The 17854-nt window shown below is 33.7% G+C and overlaps 1 protein-coding gene across 2 annotated transcripts; it reads right to left on the bottom strand.

Moving 5' to 3' along the window:
* Positions 1–269: 269 nt before the first annotated feature.
* On the bottom strand, positions 270–16546 carry LOC107457297 (uncharacterized). 2 transcript variants are annotated; one of them, XM_043044585.3, is made up of 8 exons: positions 15539–16546; positions 11533–12403; positions 9238–9494; positions 7808–8119; positions 5537–5678; positions 3975–4166; positions 2378–2507; positions 270–671 (listed from the first exon to the last, which is right to left on the bottom strand). In XM_043044585.3, exons 1-8 carry the CDS (start codon positions 16235–16237, stop codon positions 371–373), a joined length of 2904 nt encoding a protein of 967 aa, XP_042900519.2. In that variant the 5' UTR covers positions 16238–16546; the 3' UTR covers positions 270–370. The 2 variants fall into 2 exon arrangements, with proteins under 2 accessions (XP_042900519.2, XP_042900521.2); XM_043044587.3 differs by lacking the exon at positions 7808–8119 and having other exon boundaries at positions 15539–16365.
* Positions 16547–17854: the final 1308 nt, after the last annotated feature.

Genomic DNA, 17854 nt, shown 5'->3' with positions numbered 1-17854 from the left:
GCTTGCTCGTCTGGCCACACGGTAAATAACTACAAACTAAATTTGCATATATAGACAGATTCGGCAAGTTTATAAAAGGTTTAACATGACATGTCTGAAAAAAGTGATGAATCATATATTCCTATGAATTGTTTGAAAAAAATTGGTGGATAAAAATCTACTAATTAAACAATGAGCATCTTAGATGGGTATATAAAATTGAAACAATACAAACTTTTAACTTCATTTTTTTGTGACTGCATGTAATATTGTGATTAAAATAGCAAAAATTTAATTTAAAAGATTTAATTATTGGAAACAAGAACATATTGTTAATGAAATTACAAATAAGGAGTTTTTCTTTTTCCTAGAAATACTTTAGCGAATATATTTAGAATTCTTCTATCAAAGGAACATCACCAGATTTGTCGTCTAACAGTTCGTAGTTATTGGTAGATCTGGGACGTTTTTCTGGCATTTCGTACTGCAGCATATCCCAGAATAATCTCGTTCCGAACTTGAGACTCCTTGAGGATTCCATCATGGTGGAAGGTTCATGGGTGGATGGTTCATGGTTCATGGGTGGAAGGGGTCCAAACTTCACAAGGATGACCCGATGCAATTTTTCCTCCAGTGAATTCGCAAATGCGACTCTAAATATCTCCATACAGAACTCGTTTTTCAGGTAGTGCCTGCGTAAATATAAATTTGAAATTCCTGAGTTAACCCTTTCCATACAATAAATTTCGATTGAAAACTTTTGTTAGGGTAAACACTGTTACCTTGACAAAACATAACAATACATTGGACTGTAGTTTGTTATTTAAAGAATAGTGGTTGTCAAACATTTAAAAGCTTTAAGATTTTTTTGTCATTTGCTAACATTGAATGAGATAGTGTTGTCTCAGAGTGGCTATTTAATTCGCAAATGCCACTCTAAATATCTCCATGCAGAACTCGTTTCTCAGGTAGTGCTTGCGTATGGATAAACTTAAAATTCGTGAGTTAACCTTGTCCGGGAATATAAAGTTCGATTGAAAATTTTTGTTAGGGTAAACACTATTGCCCTAACAAACCATAATACATTAGACAGTAGTTAGTTATTTAAAGAATAGTGGCTGCCAAACTTTTAAAAGCTAGCTTTTAAACATTCATTAAATTTTTAGTGGTTTATAACATTGAGTGAATTAGTGTTCTCAGATTGGCTATATTGCAGGGTTAGAAACAAGAGGGGGGAGAAGTAATTTGCTCCTTTCTTATTTTAATTGAAATAAATTAATAAGCGTTAAATACTCCAAACGCCCATTAATATAGAGTATTTCCCTCAAATATAGGATATCAAATAGCCAGTGCAATACTACTTCACTTGGTTGATATGGGAATCAATATTTGGTTGGAGTTAGAGCCCGACTTAGCCTAATTGGGGCCCCCTCTGCTTCACTTTTTCAGTAATGAAGAACCGAACTTTATGGAAGTATTTAAATTTTTCACCTCATTGCAGATAACAAAACAATTGACTAGAACCTAAAATAGCTATAATCACCCTCCCCCAATGGTCAGACGAAATATCGTTTGGTCCATTTTATTGATTTTCTGACCATTCTATGTCCATCATGCCGAAAGCAGTTTTCCGATTGTTAACATTGTCATCTATCTGCGAAAAATTTATATCCTTGCTGACATTAGGGTGGAATTCAGCTAAGTTTTCGCAACAACGATGTTTCAATGAAGACAATCAGAAACCTGTATTTTCTTTAACATATCGCATTTTGCGATATGAAAAAATATAGGCTTTTGATTGACCAAATTTGTCCACCGTAATTTCGAAAATTTAGCTGAATTACGGCCCTAGAAAGCAATGGATTTACGAAATATAGATTGTGTTCATACAATAGATTAATGAAGAAGCCAACATAAAATTGACGATTTTTCACTTTACTGATATTTTGAACTTAAAATAAACTTTCTATTCGGGAGCCCCTTCTGATGTAGGGGTCCTGGGCTATTGCAACGCTTTCCATAACTGAAAGCCTCCACACGGTTTTGTATAGGTAGTCCGATCAGACCACTGTGAAGGATGTCCACTTTCCAAACGAGTCACTTAATACAAAATCTAGTTAAAATAAGAAAGTGGTAGCAAATATACGACTAAAATTTTGTTTTATTTATGAATATTATTGGTTTGCCTTATTCACTTGTCAACCACTACAGATTCAATTCGCAAATACATATGATGAATTTCTCTCAGTTACTTTAATAAAAGATTTTGGGTTCATGCTATTAATTAATAACTAGATTACTATAATAATTTTGATGAATTATTCAAAGTTGTATTAAAAATAAAATATTTAGGTTATAAACGGTTAAAATACTGGCAAAAAATGATGCGTACACTTACCTAGAAAGCAAGATGATTGCACGTTTGCTATCCAAAACTTGTTCCATCAGATTGTTTATTTCAAAATTTCCTGCTTTGAGATCTCTCTGGGGTACAAATAATTTATAAAATGGATGTTTCTCCTCCAGCTCTAAAGAAATGTAAAAATAAGCAATTTTTTTTTTTTTTTTTTTTATAGGATGGTTTATCTTTCTTTCCAGATTAGAAAATATTTTTCTTGCAATCAAGTTTTTTTTCAGGTCAAAGGGAAGTAAGAAAGACTAAACTATTTTTTTAATTGAAAATTGATTATACATCAGAATTTAAATGGGAAGTTTTCAAGAAGTGGAAGCATATAACACTGATCCAAACTTTAAGCTTTGACAGCATTTAAGATTAAATTTAATTTTCAGTACATTTTTTTATGGTAAATTTATTATTCTTTCAAGTGACAAGACATAAATTTTTTCTACCATTTTCTACAAATATCTCAATTTTTTTTTCTAACCTAAAGGATGAATTTTGGGCATTCACGCTGTTAACGATGCCAATTAACAAATAAATAAATTAATAAATAAGTAAATAAAAAAATAGCTTCATTATGATAAAATAAGATTAAAATGATTACAAAAAATGTACCACATCATCAGTTTTACCATAAAATCCAGAGTTAATAATCAAGGATGGAAATATCTTCAACAAATCAGTTCAAATATTGGTTTTTGCTGATGATTTAGATATTATCGCTAGAACGCAGACAGCACTAACACAATCCTTTTTATGTCTGGAGAAGGAAGCTATTAAGATGGGATTAAGAATCAATGAAAATAAAACTAAATATATGCCCTGCACAAAAGCTGGCTATAAAGAAACACAGTTTGAAATTGGAGCATACAAATTCGAAGCCGTTGATAGCTTCACCTATTTGGGGTCTATAACAACAAAAATGACACTACACAAGAAATACACACGAGAATCACGATGGCCAATAAGTATTTTTATGGCCTAAGAAAATATCTTAAGTCAAGCCTAATAAAAAGTAAAACAAAAGTGTTACTCTATAAATGTCTTATACGATCAGTGCTTACATACGCATGTGAGACCTGGACAATGACCCGTGGAGATGAAAATATGATAGCTAGTTTTGAGAGAAAAATTCTGCGAAGCATTTTTGGTGGAATAAGTAAAAACGGTACCTGGTTTAGAAGATCAAATACGGAACTCTACAAAGCATATAAAGAACCTGATGTCATTAAATTTATCAAAATTCAGGGGATTGGATGGGCGGGCCACATTGTGGGAATGGAGGATGGCAGGACAACCAAGAAGGTTTTCTGTGCCAGGCCAGCCGGTACAAGAGGGGGAGGACGACCAGGCCTGGGATTTTTAGACTGCCTTGGAGGGGACCTACGGATTTTAAAGATGATTGACTGGGGGACCTTGGCTAGGGGAAGAATGTCTTGGCATAGGCTTGTTGAGAAGGCCAAGGCCCATCCTGGGCTGTCGTGCCAATGAGAAGAAGAAGAATAATAATCAAGGATAAAAACCAAATGTAAAATAATAATAAATAAAATTTATTGAATTTTTAAATTATTATTTTCAAATTTTTTCCACTTACCTGGCAAAAAATGGTGTCTGACCATTTCAGCGTCTTCATCAGAGAACGAAATATATGCATCATATAGTTTTCCAGTGTCTCTCTTGTCTCTATTTTTGAGGCATCTGAAACCTCTTGAGTAGAGCCAAACTCTTAAATGATATCGATATCGGAAATAAACCACAAAAGAGGTCACGGTCATCATAAGTGTCACTGCAACAAATGTAAGAATCACTGACTCCAGATAAAAAAAAATAGCATATTTAGTATAACATATGGTGAAAAATGATTGTTTAATAAATATGAGTAGTTGTAGGCTTTTATTTTTCCTGCAAGTAGGGAAATAATAGTTACAAATATGCTCCTTAAGACATCTCAAACTTTTTGAATGCAGCCAAAATAATAAATGATATCTATATACAACCATTGACCAGACGTTTTCAATTGGTGAGAGATCAGGAGAACGTGCTGACCAGGGCAACAGGTGAACATGCTCTGCGTCAAGGAAGTTCAGGATAGTACGGGCAACATGCGGTCGTGCATTCCGTGCTGAAACGTAGCGTTATGTAATCTTCGAAGATATGGCAGTGGCCCTAACACATCAGAAATGTAACGGCTGCTGTTCAAAGTTCCGGCAATGCAAACAAGAGTTGATCGAGACGCGTGTCCAATGGCACCAAATACCTACTCCAGGTGATGGGCCAGTATGGCGATGTCAAATGCAAGCAGCCAATGGGTGTTCTCCACCATGTCGCCAAACACTAAGCGACCGTCATGATGCAGAACCTGGAATCGCATGAAAAGACGACGTCCTGCTATTCCTGCGTCCAGGTTCGTCGTTGATCACTCCACTGGAGGCGCTTCTGCCTGTGATGTAGGGTCAAGTTTAGTCAAAGCCATCGTCACCGTGCTGACAGTCCATGCTGCTGCAAACGTCGCTGAACTGTTCGTGCAGACAGTTGCTGTCTTGCAAATGACCCCATTTGTTGTCACAGGGTTCGTGACATAGCTGTACGACCCCTTAAAGCCATGTGGATAATATGTCTGTCCTCTCGGCTAGTGATGGGGAGGCCCGCTGAGATTCTGCACGACGTTCCATCTCACCGTTCATCGATTCCATATTTTGCTAACAGTCATGGGATTTCGACCAACGCGACCAGCGGTATGATAAACCGCAATTCCGGTAGGCCGCAATTGGACCTCGATTAAACTCAGACACGTGCTGGTAGTCATTTCTCCTTCTTACACGAGGCATAACAAAAACTTTTTTTACCCAAGAACAACGCTCAAATTCAATTTCTGAATGAGAAATTTACTGTCAAATTTCTTCTTTTACTCACATTAAAAGTGTCGCTACAGCCGCCTGCTTTGCAGGAATGCGCTGATAAGCTAATCATTTGCATACCACAACATGCTTTATCCGTTTTGCAAATTTCAAGTTCGTAGTGTGTCGCTTTACTAGTGTAGCAAATTCAAAAGCTATAATAGAAATGAAGCAGCAAAGTAAACTACTTTTATAGTTTTTTCAATTTAAAAATACTTGATATATGCGAAATCAATGATAAATTATAAATAGTACTTACTCAAGCTTCCTGCTCCCATTAAGATATAGTTCCGTAATAATTCAGGGCAAAATTCAATTTCGCTTAGATTCATTATTAATCTCCCTCTCAAGCTTTCTTTGCCGTCTCTGTAGCTACAAACTGTCTCATTTGCATCTGTAATCTGGAAATATTTACATGATACGTGATACAATAATGTGATACAATAAACAGAGCATCTACGGGAATGGATGAAAGAATTTTAATTTTTTTGTCTGTATTTTTTTGTCTACCGACGTAAATAAAGTAACTACCTATTTAATTATATTTATATGTTAAGAACATTCAAGGAATGAATGTTCTTAACATATAAATATAATTAAATTATTGAAAACAATTTCCGAGAGAAAACTTAGCTTCCTCTGACAACTTCTTAGTTTTAAGCGATTGTATTAACCGCATTTTTTCACCTTCTATTCATAATTATCCTGAGAATCAGCGTCCAACATGTTTGACAACATTTGGTAGAATTTTATAACTTGAAAAATAATATTTAGTATTTTTTTGTTTGTTTGTATGAGAACGATTCTATGTAAAAATACAATTAGAATTATTTTTGTCTGTTGGAGTTCTTAATTACAATGGAAAATTATGACAAAAAAGAGGAATTAGATTTGAGTAACCTTTTGGATAGTTTCAGCGCACTTAGAAGATAGAATAAATAGAATATTATTATAATCTTGTGTATTTTGGTTCATAACCAAAATTAAAAAAGAAAAAAAAAACAACACATTTTTAAAGCATCCTACATCAATGTGCACATTATAAAAGTATCCTACAATTTGTAGAAGCGCGTTGGCAGGTATGTATCAGCTACTGTTCCAATTTTTAAGTCTCGCAGTGAACTGATCGTAAAGATACGGTTCCCAGTAGAACATTGAAGTCAAGCATCACTGGCTGCGGTCAGTAAGTGGGTGGGTGACCACTTAGATCAACCTGCGTAAGGGCCGAGGGAGGGCGGTATCGGTCCTCGTTGAACTGTTCCACTGTAATGTGCTCGACTCCACGAGCAGTTCGTTGGGTTAGCAAAGCAGGGCTGCCACCCCCTCTGCAGAGGATCAAAATTGCGATGGCATGCCTTTGGATCATCCTCAGGGATGTTTTCTAAACCACCGCCAATAGCCCATTGTGCAGCTCTAGTGCGACGTAAATAAAGTAACTACCTACCTACCGTTTCAATTTTTAAAGGTCATATAAATTGGAAAGTTGGAAATTAAGTAAATTTCGGCGATTAAGCTCGAAGCGTCATTGACTGATTCATCGAGTCTTAGGACCTAGTATTAAATGTCATAAATATAAGGGTCATATAATTAAACAGAACCGAACTGAATAAAAATATCTGGGTAATAGAGGCCGCTTGCATCTCTTCAACTCATTCATCCTGATCGATATGGTGGTTCAATAAAGTTATATACAATGTCGTGATAAAAGCATAGAGCATAAGGGGTCTTATAAGTAGGTTCTAAAGTCTATATTAACATTTTACGGTCGTACGTCTACTCTCAGTCACCAACACTTTTTTACCGTTCCAGTCGTATGTCTGCTCTCAGCAACCACAGCAAAGAACCATACTGATCTTATATTACATTAAATCGACAAGATTCGGAGATACGTAGAATGAGAAATAATATTTTATAAATTGTGTTTAAGTAAATTAATTCCGACCAGCATGACACCCATGTATAAACTTAATACGACCACAAATGGTTAAAAGGAATTTTCTATTATAAGGTTGGTAATAATGAATGGGTCATATGTTTTTTTCCTTTAAAAGTTAGTTAAAAGCAGCGTGATTCAACTTCCATGTCTTTCCCTCCCCCAAAGAGTGTACAGACCTCGGCATGGGTGTTAAAAAAATGTCGAATAATTTTATTAAATTAAATCAGTGTTTCCCAATCTTATGGCTTTTGTGTACCCTCTCCAAAGTTTTCGTAACGCTGTGTATCACTAATAAAAAGATGAATGTACTTTTTAAAAATGTGTTTATTTTTATTAACATATTTTAGTTATTAACAGTTAACTCTGCAAAAAATACCCAATAGAAAAATACGTAATCGTAAATTTTCATGGCTAGCATTGCTTTTAAATAAAATGTTTTGAACTTTTCATTTGTTGCAAGACCATTTCGCATAAGAAGCGCGTATCCCCGCTAAACTGTTCCCGTTCCCCTGGGGGTACGCGTACCACATTTTGGGAAGCACTGAATTAAATTAATCGTAAGTAATTAAAGATAGATTTATTCCAATGCATTGCCTTAGATTCGTGTGCTATCATCCACTTTCTGAAAGGCAGAGTATCGCAATCACAATACCACGGATTTCGAGATAGAGTGAATGTTTTGACATTAGACGGTGGATAATCTATGAATCTTGTAATATTGTTGTTTGCCAGTAGAAGAACCTCTATGTTATTGGGAAGTTTGAAGTCCACTCGAGCAATTAAGTTGCTTTCCAGATTCAAGATCTTTAACTTGGATGTTGAAGGAAGGTTGAGCTTGATTGGATTTGACAGCATGTTTTCTCGAAGATTCAGTTCGCCAATCAATTCTGGAAATTTAGTTGGAATCTAACGAAGGAAAATAAAGTTTTTAATCTAATAAATCTAAATGTTTATAAGATGCATGATCATTTCCAGAAATATCGTTATTTTGAGTGGAAAACTCTTATAAACAGTTTTTATACTTAATTGTAGTTCAGTTATAAATATTGTTTTACAATTAAATTGTAAAGTTGCGAGGAGTTCAGATTAATATGATATTAAAAGTGGCCGGTTAATAATAAATAAGGTTGTTTTATATTGCAAGAACTTAAAATCTTCTAATTCTAATTATTGCCTGATCTCGGCAACTATCGCTGAAGGCAGCACTAATCGATCCTTCGGTGGATATTTAATTAATATCAAAATTGTCACATCTAATATTTGTTGTTGAAGAAAGAGGTTGTTGACAGCAAATTGTTCGTGACGTTCTGATGTCTTTAATGCGTGTAGATTGTACTAAGGACAGCGTCCGAAAGAAAGAAGGTAGTTGCTGCATTATATTTGGCTGTTGTGTTGATAAGTTCTTGTTGAAATATGGTGCAATAATTTTTTTGGTCACTGAATCAAGTTATCTGTTTTTTTCCCAATGCCCACCTGGATAATGACCAAGGTCATGCAGGCACATGAAGGGCAGATTTGTTGACCACTCTTTCAGGGGCACCATATTAGGTGGGTCAACGCTGCTCCCACAGTAAGGACAGATAGTACGGAGAAGGAAAGAACATCCATGCCTTGCCCGGGATTCGAACCCAGAACCTTTCTGATGCACCGGCAGTTCCCTAACCCCTGATCTGTTGTCAATTGACTTAAATTTTTTTTTACATGAAATGGATAGGTACAGAACACTGGAAGACGAACATTGAAAACGTAGTTTGTAAACGAACATTAGATCTCGCATGTTAATTATTTCAAATAAGGTAGTGGTAAATAAAAGATGGTACACATTGGAAAGATGGCTAATCATTCTATAATAAAATAATTTGTTTTCCTCTTTTTTTCTTATTACCCTGATTATAGTCATTCTAAAAGTTTCATTTTATCTACTCAGCTCTTCATTTATAGAGGCTACTATTCAAAATTAATTTCGTACTATTAAAAACCATGCAATAACAAATTATCTATTTAAAATTAAAAAAAAAAAATACTTCTCTTAGTTCTCTTGATGAGCAATTCACATTCACATAACGCTCTTCGCCGTCTGCAACGCATGAACACTCACAAGGAGATGGACAATCATCTTTTGGCCACGAAACCAAGTCTTCTTTTGTCAATTGACTTAACTTTTTTGATTTGAAATGGATTGGTGAAGAACAGTTGAAGTCGAGATTTAAGTTTCGTAAGTTTGTGTTCTGCATCCAATCTTTGATCCATAAAATTCGACAATCACATACCCATTTATTTTCTGTAAAATAAAAAGAATGTAAACACGTCTAATTTTAGAAGTACAGAATAAAGATTAAAAAGGCGTCTACCAAATTTTGTACTTAGCCATTTAAAATTGCATTCTTTAAAATGATGTAAGAAACTGTATACCTTACATTTCAAATTTTTTCGAGTAATATTAAAAAAAGAAATAATGAAAAAGGATAAATGTTATCTAAAAGCTATTTTTTTGATAAATATTTACTAAAAGCTATTATTTTTGGATAAACGAATTATTATGAATTAAACGAATTCTTTAAATTCGTTATTCGTATCTTTCAGTTTAATTCCTCTTCAATTTGCATTTAAAAATTAGTAATTTAGGGAAAACCCTTTATGATTTAGTCGTTTTTAAGAAATATACACAATGCGATAACTAATTTCTTTCAACTAGTGGGCTGCACTCCCTGCTCGCTAGCGCTCGCCAACCCCCGAAAATTGCTACGCAATCTTATATGGTTTGCTTCGCAAACCAAGCTCGCTTCGCTCGCTACTAACTTAGGTACATTGCAAATGCACAAAATTCTAAGAATTCAAAACAATCATTCAAATCCATATAAAAACTTTTTTTTGAAAAAAAAATTACATCTTTTTAGTAAATACTAAGACATTAAAATAAATTTGAATTCAAATAAATGACATGTAATTCGTTAAACCTATTAGAAATATGCTATAGAATAATTCGTAATCTAAATCAAAAATCGTCAAATAAATTCGTAATCTATAAATTTGTGAAAAAAAAGCTCTTTCGACAAAATACTAAAATAGAGATCTATCGGCAAAGACTACTCAATTCTGCCTAGCTTAATAGTATGAGATTGCCAAAGCTGATGCTCTCTGGTTATTTCCGTTTCCGTTTTTAAAAGAGCTATATGTTGAGCCATCTCAGCTAGATTTGGCATGTGACATTTTTAGCTGTAATCATTGGTCGATTCGCCGTGTAAGAGAAATAGTAACGTAAACAAAACAAACAAACGTTGCCACTGGCGGAAAAGAAATACAGCCAAAATTTGGGAGCCACGTAAGAGAATTATATATATTAGATTGTATTTTCTGTAAATTGTATTCTGTAATTTCTATAAATTGTATTTTATGCCGATAAAATTTATTACTATCTCAAAGACTGGTAACTAGCATATTGTCCAATCGATGAATTTTAAATTTTCATTGGTGAGATAAGGAAAAAAAAATTGCGTATAAAAGACGCATTTTTGAACTATTGGTCGCATTTTCCTTCTGCATCGTGCTACAGGAATACCTCAAAAAAATGTGCTAAAATAAGTATAAAGTGTCAGGATACGCTTATTTAAACGCACTTTTTTTTCAAGAAACATGCTTTTTTCCTATTATATTTGGATTTATCACTTCTAATATATGAGAGAGAGAGATCGAGTTTTGAAAAGGTGATTTCTATACTTTAACCGCTATAACGGTATCATGATTTAATCATAAAAAATAATGTGTCACATTTGTCATCATATCTTTTCAAAAGCTTTTCAAGCTGATCCGGTCATTTGTCGAGTTAGAGTAGTTATGGATTTATTTCAAATAAATAAAAAGTGCTTGTTGAAATATTTTGCTGTCAGTCTACTTCAGAAAGAGATAATGCATTGATAATAACTATCACGTCTTACAAATGACAAAGCATTTGGTGAAAGTATCAAATTACAATAGGTAACTAATGAAATAAAAAAAATTGTATTATTTTAATCAAATCTTGACAGCAGCTAAAACAATCGGCATGGTGAATGTTAAATATATTGGGGCTGAAAGTTCTCTTGTTGGATGTGGTGTGTAAATTTGAAGAGAAGGTGACTAGCTCAGGTGCTGTACACGTCTTCTGACCAGAGTTAAAATTACGAGTCATTCTTACCATGGCCGTGAAAAGATACAGCTCTAAATATGGGGCTAGGTGCTTGGCCATGGTTGAGTAACGTGTTTATGATAAAAGGAGGAAGTATGTTTATGATAAAAGGAGGAAATAAAAGCTTTAAAATAATTGTCCAAATTATACTAACCTGATGAAAACATTTCTCGAATCTTTATGAAACGAGGAAATGATTCTCTGGATAAAACACTTAGTTTGTTCTTTCTAATAGTTAAGGATTTTAAATTATATAAATTTTTAAAAGCACCATGAACTCGGCTTAAATTGGTGTTTGCCAAGTTCAATCTCGTTACTCGACCAGCCGCTGAGAAATCATTTTCATTCAGTTCTCCTAGACCATTAGAATGCAGAATAAGTTCTCTCAGATAGGGAGTGTTTCTAAATGAACCATTTAAACTCTTCAACTCATTTTCGGATAGATTAATAATTTGTAACTGTTTTAAATGAGAAAAAGCTTCTGAATCAATTTGGGAAACATTATTTATGTTGAGTGCCAACTTTCTAAGCCATGGACTTGTAGAAAAATCCGTATTTTTTATCCGTCGAAGTCTGTTTCTACTTAAATCAATACTTTTCAGTGAGGTCATTGAATGAAAAGTGTTATCACAAGATTCGATTAAGTTATCACTTAAATCGATATGCTCCAATCGATAGTTCTGACCAAAACAATTTCTAACACTCCTTAGTCGATTGGTTCGAAGATTAACTTTAATCAAGTTTTCCAAATTGTTGAAAAAGCCATCAGGAATGATTCTCAATGAGTTGCAGCTCAAGTCTAGCTCTTCAAGGTGAGAAAATGGAATCAGAAACGTTTTAGAAACCTTCTCGAGACCGCATTCTCTTAAAGATAATTTAAGCAAGTTTTGAAGGTTGAAACCTAGTGCCTTATCACTGATATAAGTTAGATTCTTATTTCCAGTCAAGTGCAGTTCTTCAATATCCATAATATCGTTAAATGCGTCTTCCAGTGAGGTTAAATCATTCCTTTTTAGATTGATCACCTGCAATAAAAAAGATGTAATAACTCCATTAAAAAGTCAGTAATTTTGTTAGTCAATAGAGAGATTTTGCACTTCTACGTTAACTTTCGTACGCTCCAGTACATAAAATCGAAGCAACTACGCATGCTCGCGTTTATTTTAGTTGCTACGTATATTTACGTTATGTTGGCGTGATTTTCGTTTCAAATATAAAGCTACAAGCGCACTGTTTATGTATGTTAAATGTTGTTTTCTGTTTAACACGTTGAGCGCCGCGTCAGCCATTGGTGGCTGACACTGGACTTTCAATTTAGGCCGTGGCTGACACTGTACTTACATTTAGACCGCGTCAACCACCGGTGGCTAACACTGAAATTGCATTTAGGCCGCGTCAACCACCGGTGGCTGACACTGAAATTACATTTAGGCCGCGTCAACCACCTGTGGCTAACACTGAAACTGCATTTAGGCCGCGTCAACCACCGGTGGCTGACACTGAAATTACATTTAGGCCGCGTCAACCACCGGTGGCTGACACTGAAATTACATTTAGGCCGCGTCAACCACCGGTGGCTGACACTGAAATTACATTTAGGCTGCGTCTGCCACAGCTTGCTGACACTGACCTCTCACATAGCCCGCGAAAAACAGCTGACGGACAGCGTATAACATGATATAGAACTTCAAAATTTACTTAATTATTGTGATTCTTGGTTTAATAAATTCAATTTAATAGATTTTTATCCACCACTATTTCTACGTAATTCGTAGACTTATATAATTCACAATTTTTGTCAGGTTAGTCATGATAAACCTTCTAAAAAATAGCAAAATCAGTCAAATATTTGCAAATTTAGTTTGTAGTTATTTACCGTGGCCAGATTGGCAAGTCATGTAAAATTAGCGTGGCGCTCAACGTGTAAAGTATACCTTCGAACTAAAAACATGGACATGCAATGCGAATTTGAAGAATGTATTAATGAAATTTAGAAATGAATTGTGCAGAGGGCCGGGATAGCCTGGTCGGTAGGGCGCTGGGCCCATATCCAAGAGGTCGTGGGTTCGATCCTCACCGGCCGAAGACTCCCCGTGTAGTAAATGGTGACTGATGCACGTTAAATCTGTCGAGTCTCAAAGTCCTCCATGTTCCCATAACAAATCAATACCTCTGGGGGTACTGATCCAGGAGTTCTGGATTGGTTCAAAATTACAAGGCTACGGAGTTGAACGTTAGTAGTCGTAAACCCATGAAATTGGGTCGGCTGTTCAACGACGGTTATAAAATAAAATAAAATAAAATGAATTGTGCAATATTACAACAATTGGTTGATTCATTAAAAAAATAATATATTATTAGTTTTTTGTTTAACATTATGGTTGCCTTGTTGTACTAATTCCATATGAAACTAAATATATTTTCACCATTTTAAAATTATAAATTATATTTATTTTAACTATAAAATTTAGTTAAAAGAAGTTAAATAATCAAGTTCACTTATATATATATATTTCAAATATTATTATTATTAATAATAATAATAAAAATAAGCTACATTTTTTTGTCTCTAAATTTATCAAAATCTATAATCTACCACATTTTTCTGCTCACAAAGCTGCAGTTTTACGTAGAGGAAAGCATCTTGAATTATATGCCAAAGCTTTAAAAGAGATAGTCTACATTCGTAGTAAATGATTGTTTTAATTTTGTGGTCCCCCCCAAAAAAAGAAATAAAAAGATTTAATTATTTTGAAACTACTTGAGGTGTACAAGGAAATGCTTAATATTATGAATTTTTTCTTGGTGCATGCCTATGCTGAAAATGAATAATATAAGCCGAATTATGGTTTTTAAAAAATTGCTGTTATAAACTAAGAGAGTAGTTTTCAGAAAAATAAAATTTTTTATTCTTGAATTTAGTCATTTTATTTTGAATTGAAAAACGCGATGAGAAATATTTCAGAAATTTCTTACAAATGCCTAATCTTTTCATAACTTATGCAATATATTGTTATTAATATATATATTAAATAATTGATTGGACATAAATATTAAAAATATCTAAATAAGGTTAAAAATATTCAAACTCTCGGAACTTCTGTCATTTTTCCTTGGAATCTTATGGTTCCGCGGAACACCTTTTGGGATCCGCTGTTTTAGCATTTTTTAAAATACTTTGTAAAAAGCGCAGTAGTTGGCAGTTTGGGATTTTTCCTGATTAATAAATACCTCTGAAAATGTCACTCAAAATAATATTTAAGTCAAGAAAAAACAGGAATGGTACCAAGCTCTGACAAATTCTTTTCAAGGCAAGCGAAGTATAGAAAAGATTATCCCCTTGGGGACGGGTGATTCAAAAAAGCATTCGTACAAAATCAGAATCAGGATGTAATTAAATAAAAAACGGTAACTTAAATGTAGTCGTTGCTAATTTGACAGACTTACTTTGCTTTTACTTTAATTACTGTTAGTTTATTCATATATGTAATCAAAGTTAATTCAAAGTATAACAAAATAGTTTTATTTTGAAAAAAGTAATGGTGAATTAAATAAATCAAACAATTATAACCCCACCCAGAAATAAACTGCTAAAGAAATACTTTCATTACCAGTTTTATCTTTTTACCCTGATTGATACGGTTTTCTGCTGGAACGTATTTGTGACAGTCGGCTCGAAAGGGTTAAAAATAACAACAACAACAACTGTTTGATTAACGTTTGAAACAGGAAGTAATTAAAAAGAATTATTAGAATTATCTCAACAGGCAAACAGATATTTTGTACCCCGACCTCCCTCAATAGTAATTAGTCATATTCGGGAAGCGTTTTTGTATATTTTTTTTCGTTTATAAATATCACTTAGCGATCTCTAATCAGCATTTAATTTGATAAAAACCATAGTATTTCATTTGGCAAGTTTTCCTTTTGACAAGGATTCTAACAATATATACCAAAAGTAATGCATGATGTAATAAGCTGCATGCATGTAAATTAAACTAATAAAACAAAACAAAATAGCACGAGACTTATTAACGTTTGTGACATATTTCTGATATTTCTCATTTTTTTACAGCCCATTTCTCATTTATTGTTTTAAAAGTAAATATTTATAAAGAGAGAAAAAACTTAGAAATCGAAATAAATTTGGCAAAATTTACCTTCAAGTTTGGATTATTAAATAAGCCATCAACAGTTTGAAGGTAGTTATCTTCCAAATCAACCAGATTTAAATTCGGGCAAGAATCAAATGTTCCAGGTGCTATACTTCTCAACTTATTTCTTGCTAGTATTATTGATTGTAGCTTTTTATCACCCGAAAAGGTATGGGCAGTTATTTCCTTTATCCTGTTATGTTTCAAAGAGAGTTTTTCAAGTTCAGTCATGTTCTGTAGTCGGCCTCCGATTCTTGTTAATGGGCCGCCCACAATAGCAAGAGTTTTCAAAGCCTTGACTTGATTAATGGCGGCAGGAATTTTCTGGAGTAAACTTGAAGAAATCTTCAACCTCGTTAAAGAATGAGTTTCCACGAAAGCCTTGTCCGCTATTGTTCGAAGTGGGCAGTTTATTTTGATTTCAAATATCGTAAGATCATTAAATACTGGAAAAGCTAAATTTTTTTCTGCACATTGTTTCACTTTCAATAGTTTAATCGGTTTTGATTTTAAATGTTTCACCACATTTTTAACACTCATTAAATTTCGCATACCTTGGCAAGTAACTGTTACTGTTTTTGTTCCATTAACATTAATACATGAACACAATAACTGGAATGGACACAAATTATGATTTGTTTTAACTGCCATAGAAATATTAAGCAGTGCTGTTAAAATCACTAAAACTATTTTCATTTTAAACATGGTAAATGAAAAGATATGCGCAATACTATTCACACATTTAAAAATCACTCCACCATAAGTTATGTCGAATTATAAATTTCGATACAAAAGAATAACCATTTAACTGCAGATCAATCCGAAATAATAACACCATAATTTTGATAAACTGAACTTATAAGTAACGTATGTAAAATTATTTAGATTTTTTTTATTCCTGATAAAGTATATCAAAAAGGGAGATAATATTTAACGGATAAACTTTCTGTTAGAAGAAAGTTCTTAAAGTGATCATGATAGGTATTGAGAATGTCAGTTAGAGATTAACTGTCCAATTCTTTTCTCCAGATTAATAGAAATAAAGCAAATTATCAGTATACATAGAACAGTTGTGAGGTTTAAATAAGATTTGAACGTATTTGCTGTAAGATAATCAACAAATTAAAAAAAAAAATTCTGTCATTTTTCTTTAATATTTTAGATTTGTGCTTTTAAAGAAATCAAATCCCAAAACAAATAAAATAATGCACATTAAAAACCGTGAGGGATAAAAAATATTTTATACATATGTTTTAAGGGAATGTGTATATGTGTATAAAATATTTATAAACTAAAAATGTGCATAAAAAATTTGAATCAATGATTTCGAAAACCGACCAGCAAAACTAATTATACAAGTTAAGAGCAAAAACTAAATAGTTAAGAATAGCTTGATACAGAGAGAGTATTTTTTTTTGGTATTAGAATATGACTGGTTACAAAATATTCTATTGAACCGCAATGGCTCAGGGGATAAAGCGTTCGTCTTCCTATGAGGTGAGCCGGGCTCGAATCCCAGCGATATCTGGCAGATACGAATCTGCATCCGGCTTGCACCGACCACAGCGCTGACGTGAAATATCCTCAGTGGTAGAAGGATCACGGGTTAGAGTTCCCCTGAGTTAGGCTAACCGTGGGAGGGTCTCGTGGTCTTCCTCTCCAGTTAACGCAAATGCGATTAGTTCAATCAAAAAATCATCCACGAATGCAAATTTCTACCAATACTTGATCCAGGAGTTCCCTTGTCCTCTGGATTGGGTTCAAAATTACATGGTTACGTAGTTGAACATTAGTAGTTGTAAACCCATAACAACACAAATAATAAATCTAAGTAAAGTAAAAGACGTAGACGAGGAAAAATTGTAGTTCAACAAAAACGATGTGTGATACGGCACTGTATTTAATTAACATCAAGTCAATTAACATTCTAACTTTTGTGAAGAAACAGAGTTAAACTTTAACGCGCCGTTTTGCTTATAAGCGAACACTTGGCCCTGACGTCATTGGTCACATATGTGGGTATTACTGAGCTTTTTTTTCTTAAAGTGCACGTATCCAATTCTCACTATAATGAGTTGGGGCGAATGTTTGCGCCTTCTCAAATGTTGCTTTTCATCAGTAGAAATTAAAGTTTGCCGTTAAAGATATGTATGTATGTTTTTAGTTCTGGGATATGGATATTTATATTTAAATTTCAGCTCTCTGCAAACAGTTTTAAATAATTTATGACGTATAATTCTATCTACCCCTAGTCTGTTAAGCCTAATTCGAATTCTTAATCTTCTCTCTGATACGGATTTGTCTCATTTACAAACTCATATT

This window comes from Parasteatoda tepidariorum, chromosome 5, assembly GCF_982258835.1.
Source record: "Parasteatoda tepidariorum strain Cologne lab strain chromosome 5, Ptep-v5.0, whole genome shotgun sequence".
NCBI lineage: Eukaryota > Metazoa > Arthropoda > Arachnida > Araneae > Theridiidae > Parasteatoda > Parasteatoda tepidariorum.
The sequence above is the reverse complement of the archived record's forward strand: the minus strand, read 5'-3'. Positions and strand labels throughout refer to the sequence as shown.

Bases quoted from the DNA above. Each gene is read 5' to 3' on its own strand.
- LOC107457297 (XM_043044585.3), bottom strand. From the start codon at position 16,237: ATGTTTAAAATGAAAATAGTTTTAGTGATTTTAACAGCACTGCTTAAT. The intron at 5,679-7,807 runs GCAATGCATTGG...AAATATTTCCAG, and splicing joins TGATAGCACACGAATCTAAG to ATTACAGATGCAAATGAGAC. The intron at 4,167-5,536 runs GTAAGTACTATT...CATTTGTTGCAG, and splicing joins AATGGGAGCAGGAAGCTTGA to TGACACTTATGATGACCGTG.